This window comes from Paramisgurnus dabryanus, chromosome 13 (genome assembly GCF_030506205.2).
Source record: "Paramisgurnus dabryanus chromosome 13, PD_genome_1.1, whole genome shotgun sequence".
Lineage (NCBI taxonomy): Eukaryota > Metazoa > Chordata > Actinopteri > Cypriniformes > Cobitidae > Paramisgurnus > Paramisgurnus dabryanus.
Window position 1 is genome coordinate 9,364,951 of NC_133349.1, and position 9,725 is coordinate 9,374,675.

General features: G+C 35.8%; 2 protein-coding genes across 2 annotated transcripts; one reads left to right on the forward strand and one right to left on the reverse strand.

Annotated features, from left to right (window-relative positions):
• The first annotated feature begins 441 nt into the window (after positions 1-441).
• Positions 442-1,754, forward strand: LOC135717755 (actin-binding Rho-activating protein). The gene is given in 2 exon segments (XM_065239933.2): positions 442-612; positions 1,217-1,754. A coding segment is annotated over 1 exon segment (492 nt). The 5' UTR covers positions 442-612; positions 1,217-1,262.
• Positions 1,755-2,065: 311 nt separating this feature from the next.
• On the reverse strand, positions 2,066-6,484 carry hint3 (histidine triad nucleotide binding protein 3). The gene is made up of 5 exons (XM_065298562.1): positions 6,319-6,484; positions 3,840-3,957; positions 3,603-3,672; positions 3,246-3,372; positions 2,066-2,787 (listed from the first exon to the last, which is right to left on the reverse strand). The coding sequence occupies exons 1-5, from the start codon at positions 6,451-6,453 to the stop codon at positions 2,749-2,751; spliced, it is 489 nt and encodes a 162-aa protein (XP_065154634.1). The 5' UTR covers positions 6,454-6,484; the 3' UTR covers positions 2,066-2,748.
• Between the last annotated feature and the right edge of the window lie 3,241 nt (positions 6,485-9,725).

The window sequence follows — 9,725 nt, forward strand, 5'->3', positions numbered from 1 at the left end:
TAACGATGGTTCCTTTAGGCATCCCGTTCGTAGATCGCCTGACAATCCCATAAAAGGATTAAAGTTTATACTTTTAATTTCCCGTAAAAAGAACAATTGCAAATGTGGTTAAAAAAGAAAGGCGTATTAATCTGGATTTACTCTTATTGGTGAACGTGGTACTTTCTGAGAATCTCGGATTTAAGATATTTCCCACCTCAACCCGGAAATGATGTCTGGACCGGCACTCTTTTGAAGTTACCAAACAATTCAAATGTTTTGATGTTACTAAATAATTTGTAACATTAATGTTATTAAATATTTTAATGTTACTTAATTCACACGTTATTTCCGGTTTTAAAATATCCCAAATCCGAGTTGTCTGCAGTATTAGTGTCACATTATAATATCATATAATCTTATTTACATGTTGTAATCTTATTTACATGCCCATTACCTACAGGGATGAAATCTCAACAGTTATTGGTTCATCAGAACGGACGTCACACGATTCGCTGCTCTCATTGGTTAGTTTACCCGTCACTCACTGTCAGATGCCAGAAAAAAATTCGCTCTACAACTTGCGTCGCTGTTGCTGCATAACAACCGTCGCCAATAGGACAAACAAGCGGGGTAAGGTTTTATTAGTACAGTATCAGTACACAAACGTATTTGGGTTTTGATGTCAACTTTGTTAAAGTGTTTAAATCGTAAAGAAAAGACACCAGGAAAAGTACATGTGATAAAAACTCGTTGATTTTCTGTTTAATATGCAAATATTTTAATTTCTCAAAATTATTTTTTCATTGCTTTTTATTCTGCCTTCGCTACTCCGCAATTAATTTGCGAATGTCTGTTAAATTTTAACTACATTCTTAAATTCAAATTTAATTCCCAAAATAAGGTAGCAAGCAAGCAGGGTAAATTGTAACTTAACCTTAGTTGGAATATATTACAATATCGAGACGTTAAGTAATTAATGGGATTTATACACATTTTACATTTAGTGTACAGTAACAATCTCATGCATGTATATTTATATATTTATTATTTGCATAAAGGGTATATTCAGATCTATAATTATAAACTTAGTTTTTCTGTCTTTTTATCACTATGCTAATTTAAATTCATAACCTAGTATTGTTTACATGAGGTCAGCCTCGTGTGTAAGTTCAGGCCCTGTGTTATTAACGACATGCTACCTTCTCATTCAGAGCCCGTGTTGTTGTGCCAACAGGTAAACATGCTGAAAGCTAAAGCTGCGCTGTGAACCAAAGGTCACCATGGAGACGAAAGTTGCGCCTGCGCAGTGCGCTAATGATAGCTCTGAGACCTGCACCGTGTCTGTCAAAGGTCTAACAGAGAACTGGCAGAAGTGGTCTAACGATCACTGTGAAAACCAGAAACACAACCCCTTTAGCAACGGCAGGGTGGTACCTCCTGGCATCCAGCGAGGACAGGAGGGCTACGGCAAGCCTTTAGAAGGCTCCAAAACAGAGCAGAGAGGGAAAGATGCCCACACTCACATTAGCAGAGAGGTCACAGAGCTCTGCCAGGTGATCAGAGACATTGGGGTGAATGGAGAGGATGGCAGGCCCGCTGTGCGTTTTGATGCACTTTTCGAACACTACGTTACGATTTCTAATAAAGTAGTGGGAGTTCTGCTGCGTGCACGCAAGCAAGGGTTTGTGCACTTTGAGGGCGAGATGCTATGGCAGGGGAGAGATGATGGAGTGGTCATTACCTTGTTACAGTGATTTACTGTACAGCAATAACAAGCAACACATACCTGCCTGCCAAAGTGAATATTACTGTCAAACTTTGCATTATGGGGAGGTCACAAGGTGTATTTCTTGCACCAGTCACATTAGTTTGCCATTACTATGCAGACCTTTAAAAGCACAAATATTGCAACCTCTTAAAAAATGTTTTTTATTTGTAATAAATTGCATTTCATATACTGCAAGATGAATTTGCACAGAATGTACTGTTTATGTACCGTCAGGAAAAGCATACATGCTTTTCTGCATGGAGGCATTGAGGGGTTGATCATGTGAAAAAAAATAAAGATCAAAAACAATAACAGTGAACATACAAGGAATCATTTATGAACTTTTTATATATTATACAATGAATATTTTATGTACAATCACTAAATTATTAAATACATCCAATGCATACAGGTCATACAATACCATTTATCTGATGGTGTAAACAAACCTGAGAATCTTCAGACTGACGTGCATTATAGCTAGTGTGGTACAGAATATAAAAACACTGCAGTATATAGCTGTTAAAATCATTTCTGGTCTGCTACTATTCAAAGATCTGGCTTATTAGCACTTCACTTACATGTGAGGTCAAAGACCAAAGTCAACAACCGAGACATAACTCATTCATAGTTAGAAAGTCTTATTAGTTCAACAGAAAATCGTATTTGAGTCCAATTAGATCCAACCCAATTGTTCACCGTAAAAGATTAATGTTTCTGTCAAGTCTATCAATGTAATTATTATTCAGCAGGCTTTTTCAAAACAATTCGCATCTAGCTGTAATTCTGTAGCTGCAAATTTCATTAGGCTGTCTGGCAGAGAATGACAATATAACAAACAGCAAACGTATCATTAATGAGTATTATAGCCTCGAGGCATGCATCTGTCACATTTCATCATCGTGAATAGACTGAACTGAACTCCTGTTACGAGTAACATGGCTCTGGGCATTACAAACAGAATTGTAATTGGAGTTTCTTCAACTGTCTTTCTCTATTTAGCTCATTGAGTTCAGCCTTTCGAGTAACTGGTCGGCCTGCAAAGTGAAGAAAAATCATTAAACCAACTTTACAGATTTGCATACCTAAAAACATTATGACTGTGTAATGGGCAGATTAATTTAATATTGCTCAAAATTGACAATAACTAGTGAATAAACTATTCCTTAACTTCATAATGATAAAGCTGAACAATTTTGGTTAAAATTACTGCAAATTCACCATGCAAGAGCAAGTTGATAGAAACAAAAAGGTTTTTATACCACTTTCGCCCTGCCATTCTATCAATGATAATACAATTTAAACCAATTTGTTTGCTCCAATTATCTTGACAAAAGTCTCATTCAACACTCAATAAAGGTCAACATTTTTCCATACACAGAATACATTTTGTTTACTAATGCATCAACAACCTGAACCAAAGGATTGCTATTATTAGTTTACTTTAAGGACTTTACAAGTGGAAAAATTGTGAATAATTTATTTTATTGCCTACCGTGACAAACCAATAGGAGTTAAGCCTGTAGACCAAACGGGACAAAAAGCCCATCTGACTGGTGGGGGCAAGTACATGGAGATGCAAGTGTGTGACGGAGCAGAATGGAGGCCAATGAAACCCAAACCTTTGAAACACAATTGACATCTGTTACTATATCATACAAGAGGACTCTGATGAGAATCATTTATTTGCAATTTACAGTTTGAATGAAAATGAAATCAATGACTGAAATCAAACTTTGATCCTTCCAATCTAAAAATTAGATCGAGACTTAAGCCTGAATTTCACATGGGTCACATTTGTGAAAAACATTAAAGTATACGGGCCTTATATTAATAGATGAACATACTTTACCTAACATCATTTAAATCAGTAACATTGTTCTTTCGAAGTATTTCTTTCCCCATCTCCACCATCTTCTCAACTTTATAAAAAAAATACAAACAGAGTTACAGATGAACACTTAGTCAAGCATTAAGGAGTGTAACTGAATTGTGATTTGAAATGCATACATGCAACTACACATTCAAACCATTCCATAACTGTAAAATTAGTCCAAAATGTCAAAATATGAACTTGCATGTTCTTTACCTAATGGTATGTGCTCCTTGCCAAGAGATTTACAATTCCCTACATGTTTAGTTGGTACCACTAGATAGTGATGAGGAGCTCCAGGGTGTATATCTCTGAAACAGGATATTTCCTCATCCTGAAAAACAAACAAAGGGTACTTAACTATAACACAATTATAATAATTACAAAACCTAATATTGCAATAACAATGTTACTTAAAACTCCTTAAGTGGCGCTGTCCAGCTCACGGGACACCTGAGTTTACGTCAATATTATCCATATAAATTTTATGTATATCACAACAAACTATATATTGTTGGAAAGGTCTAAGCCTCTAAAATACATATATCAACAGTGTTTCATAAAATAAATTATGTAGTGAGAGTAATTGATTAAATTTTAAAGAGAGTGCGCCTCAAAACATTTATATATAAAGGACCATATGTAATGTGTGCCACTAGAGGTCGCTAAAACAACAATAACAACAACAGCGTAGCTTGATGATTAAGTTAAAGGAAAACACCACAGTTTTTTTTTCAATATTTTACTATGTTGTTACCTCAACTTAGGTGAATTAATACATACCTTTCTATTTTCAATGGGTGAACTTTATCTTTTTACAGCGTTTCGTAAATGTGTTAGCATTTAGCCTGGCCCCATTAATTCCTTAGGATCCAAACAGGGCTGAATTTAGAATCCACCAAACACTTATCCCTATTTAAGGACTGTTACATGAGTAGTTATCGATGGGCAACCTTTTGATCTCTCTGATGAAGCCAATACGGAAGTGACATAAACTGTAATTTAGGTTGCAGCACTTCGACCTTGGTGTGCAGTAACATCATCACTCCTTACTACTCCCACTCTCCCTCAAACTTCCAGCAATATTACTGCGCCTGAGGTCGAAGTGCTGCAAACTAAGTGCTCTTCCACCATACAATATAGTTCTCATTTTTACCCACATTTTATTTTGTGCCACCATACTTACTCGTGTAACTACTCATGTAACAGTCTTTAAATATGGAAAACATGGAAATGTTTGGTGGAAATGTTTGGTGGCTTCCCTGTTTGGATCCTAAGGAATGAATGGGGCTAGGCTGAATGCTAACACGTTTACGCTGCGCTGTACAAAGATTAAGTGTATGCATTAGGGCTGTAACGATTTATCATGCAAATGCCCGTTTTCTCAATGAATGAATTTGAATGAATTACGGTGAAATGCCTCCACATCCAAAAGCCAGAGGGCGCTCTCGTGCAGAAACTCCAATTGTGCCACAGAAGAAGTAGCATTGTAGACGGTATTCCAGGAAATGTCTAGAAGAATATTTATATCACCGTTCTTCAGATTGTTTCAGGTATTTTCATGATAATGAAGAATATTTTGAATGATTTTGTTTAACGAGTGTTGCTTTTTAAATGCACATTATAAACGACTCAATTATTTTAGATTGATAAGGACTTCCTACTGATCCCAGAGCCAAAGTACACGCACAAGCTGTGCATGAAACACACAATCCCAGCCTTGCGATGCAGATTCGATTTTAGACAGGTCATTTTAATGGGACACGCGATGTATTGTCACAGCCCTAATGCAAACAAAATTGTGCCTTTAAATCAACTTTTGACAATTCATAAAATCAATATATACTAGTCAACATTTGAAGTGGATCAAAAACGTTTATCAAATTTGTCCTCAGACAAGAATGGGTATTGGTTTTAAGACATCTTTTAGGAAAGATTTTGACCACTTCAAATGTTGACTATTGTACATATGCCAGTAACAATTGACACCAATCATCCTGTTGAAAAGTTTATGTACACATATTGTATTGCATTCTGGAGATTCAGAAAATGTTTGCACTTTAATAGTGTAAAACTGTATGTGTTTCTCAATTGTCCTTAATGTGGAAGAATCTCAACATCATCGGTCACTGTTAAATACAGAAAATGCTAAATACACAAAATAGCTCAAAACAAACAACTAATGAAACACATACAGGCAACATCAAGTGTATGCAAGCATCTGAAAATCTGGGACACATTTGCAAGTGTTACTTATTTGCAAGTGTTGCAAATGTGGACATATTTTATGTGAAATGGCTTGTTATGGACAGCACCACATAAAAAACAATTGTAATTTTATAGTTCCTATATTTCCAGATCTGGAAGGTGTATGTAAACTTATGAATGTAAATTGCTTAATGTAAACAAGCATGATTTGATTTTACATCAAATAATCACATTCCTTTTTCTATTCCTATGGCAGCCAGAGTAAATTACTGCAAGTTAGTAATGCTTTTAATGCCTAAAGAGAAGAAATTTTACCGAATAAAATATCCGTTACTGAAATATTCAAAAAATATTACATATTTTATAAACAATATAATTGTATTGTTATATCCTTAAGCCTAGACGCAATGTCGATTCATATTTTATTTATAAATATTCTGCATGTATTGATATCTTTATTAGTCACAATAAAATCGACAGCACTCACATTATGCAAGAGCTCCGTTCCCATCTCCCCATTGATGATTTTACAGAAAATACATTTAATGTCATATCCGTCAGATTGATCGGTTTTGGTGATCTCGCCCTCAGAAGCTGTCGGTGTGTTTTCAATGGCTGCCATCTTCAAAGTGTGAAGCCGACGGTAATTCGATCAGCGATAACCTGACGCATTTCAACTTACAAGTCCTTACTGTCAAAACCTGCAGCCTGAAAATTACAGGAAAAATAATAATAAAAAAATACAATAAAAATACTATAAAATATCTTGCTTTATAATTATGTACCCATTAAAAAACAGGTGTACTGCATATATTTTGTTCATAATCGGCAAGATTAAGATTCCATCAATGTATTCCTTCACAGTCACGTGCAACGATAATAATTCTATCTACTTGAAAACATTCCCTTGAAATATAAGTTTGTTTACTTCCTAAAGCCAAATAAAAATATATTTTGTGTAATAGCATAATTTAATTTTTAAGCAACTAAGATTTCAGAACTGCATTTATAAAAATCTTCACATTTATGCCTTATAATATTTTTTGTAATTTTCCTGTTTTTGATAAAGCTTAACTTGTATTGAACCTGAAAAAATAATTTTCAATATCATTTGAAAAAATAGATAATGAATAAAGATAAATAATAAATAAAACACTTGTTTATATACTACACACAATACATACACATTGCATACATACTCTTTTTATATTTTCAGTAAGTTAAAATGTTAACCTTCCTAATGAACAGATATCATACAGTGATACCAAGACAATATAGCTTGTGAATGGGATTTGGTAACTTATTTGGTAGGGCACAGAAGGTTACAGGTGTGAGTACACAAATACTGACGAAGTGCATAGCTTTAATCTACTGTAAATCACTTTGGATAAAACTATGTGCCAAAAAATATAGCTTTACTACTTCTTATATCAAGTCATTCTTCATTTACAGCCATGTCTAAGAAATGCTACATTGTCAGAAAAAGGTGCCAAAGCTGTCACAGGGACGGTACTCTTTAAAAAAGTTCTAATACCATTTAGGTACAGATAAATAATTCAACACCCTAAAGGTGCACTTTTGAAAGGGTAACGCACCAGCTTTTGTACCAATTTTCCAAGAGTGTCGCCTACTACACTTTCGTCAAGCAGCATAACAGTATTTCACATTCCCAAGCAGACAGAGCTCTCAATGGGTTGAAGGGCAATAATCAAGACAGGTAAAAGGGATAAGTGAGTGACAACACACTATGTTAAACCGTTCTGTTTAGCGGGTCAGTCAAGCAATTAATCCTGAACACTCCACTATGTCAGGATGCCACATTTACCTCCTTAATGTATGCAAATGATGTCATTAAAATGCATGTTCATGTTTAGTCTCCAAATTAAGAGCTCATTTGCACTCCCAACAATCCAGAGATTCATTATTACAAATTACAAAAATAATAATGACTCGAGACATCAAATTTACACTCCTTGTACACCCCTCCCCTATTTACGTTATAATTGTGAGAATAATTTATGTGACAATCAGCAATTTGCAGCCACTGTATTGTAGCTTGTCAGCTGGCCAAAGCTATTATGCTGTCTCTTGTTCTGCGGCTCTATATGATAAATAAAATGCTACGACTTGACTGTATGCAATTACAGTCTGGTACGGTATTGTAAGAAAGCAAAGGGTTGCAGAAAAACAGAGCTACTGATAAGTGCGAGGCCTGGGGAATAAGGGAGACGAACGATGATCGTGATTTGAATGAAAAATAGAAAAGCTTAAAAAAAAAAAACAGGAAATATGGAGCAAAGCACTGGTAACAACAACGGATCCGATACCTTTAAATGATTCATGACCAAAATATCAACTTCAGCATCGAGGAAATCAGTGTTTTGTCCTTTAGACGTTGTAGAATTATTCATAAGGCATAGACTTTGTAAACAGATCCTGTTGATTAAAATGGAGGAAGTTGGGGGGTGAGGGGTGACAACTGCAACTCCGGCATCTCTTGAGACAGAGCTACATGATGGGAAAATTATTCAGTTTCTTTAATCATCTTCTGCCCTACTTTTCAACTTCCTCTTCCTCCAAACAGTCACTGGTCACAGGTATGCTTAGCTTAATTAAACCAAAATCAGTCGGGGTACTTTTATAAAATGATACACTGACAGACAAAATGGTCCCTATAGCGGTCACCATGGGGCTTTGGGGTTTCCAAAATTGCACCTAAAGAGGGCATATTAGAACTTCATATTGCTACCAAATTTAACATATCTGTTAGGTATGCGCAATAATTTGCATGCAATATCATGCGCATCTCATCAGTAAAGGCGGTTTCTTGTTAAATCGCCATCAGCTGCTATTCAGATGGAGCAACATTTACTACAAAAAGCCGTATTTTATTGACAAGCTGGGCCATATCGCATACATATCGCAGCAGATACATCCACGATAATTAATGTGAAATTGACAGTGAACTACGGCTTTGTGTAGTAAATGCCGCTCCATCTGAAAGCAGGTGATGGCGATTTACTTCTAATAAAGGAACTGGTTTCCGGTTGACAATCACATGCAAATTATCACGCATCCCTAATATCTGTACCTTAAGCTATGGTCACGCTAGGCTTTTCGTTCCATTGACTTCCATTCAAACGCATGAGAATGCGTTAGACCGGAAACGCAAGCTCATGCGACGATAGTTCGTGCACATGGAGCATTGTGACAAGTACAAAACCGGTATGTCTATGCGTGACCTTTTTCTCTATTGAAAACCACAAATAGACGGAGCCAAAAATCATATTGATGAGCTGCTCCCCTCAGCAACCTCCAACAAATACTCGCATGCTCAAAGTCTAGTGTGACCACTGCTTAAATGTAACATATTGGGACCTTTTTTTCGCAGAATATAAAAGCAATTCAGAGTAAGATGGAAAGTAAACCACTATTGTTGACCTTAGGGATAGTTCACCCAAAAATGAAAATTCTGTCATCATTTACTCACTCTCATGTTGTAACAAACCTGTATACATTTCTTTGTTCTGATAAACCCAAAGGAAGATATTTTAAGGAATGTACTATTTTCCTACTATAGAAGTGAATGGGGCTCACGAACGCTTTGGTTACTAACATTTCTCAAAATATCTTTTGTCGTGTTCATTAAAGTTACTAGTTATAGTATGATGCATTTATTATTAATGCTAAGGAGATCTGGACCTTGGTGAGTGACCGGCTTGTATTCTTCTTAAAGGAGTAGTTCACTCCTAAATGGTCCCCATTGATTTGATTTTTATTCCTACTATGAAAAGTCAATGGACCCCATTTTCGGGGTGGTCTACTACTTTAACACCTCTTGTAAACACCTGTGGTTGACAGACACAAGCACCAGATGCTATTGGTAAGCTCTGG

Bases quoted from the DNA above. Each gene is read 5' to 3' on its own strand.
- hint3 (XM_065298562.1), bottom strand. From the start codon at position 6,453: ATGGCAGCCATTGAAAACACACCGACAGCTTCTGAGGGCGAGATCACC. The intron at 3,373-3,602 runs GTAAAGTATGTT...TGTGTTTCAAAG, and splicing joins ACTGATTTAAATGATGTTAG to GTTTGGGTTTCATTGGCCTC. The intron at 2,788-3,245 runs GTAGGCAATAAA...TTCACTTTGCAG, and splicing joins ACTCCTATTGGTTTGTCACG to GCCGACCAGTTACTCGAAAG.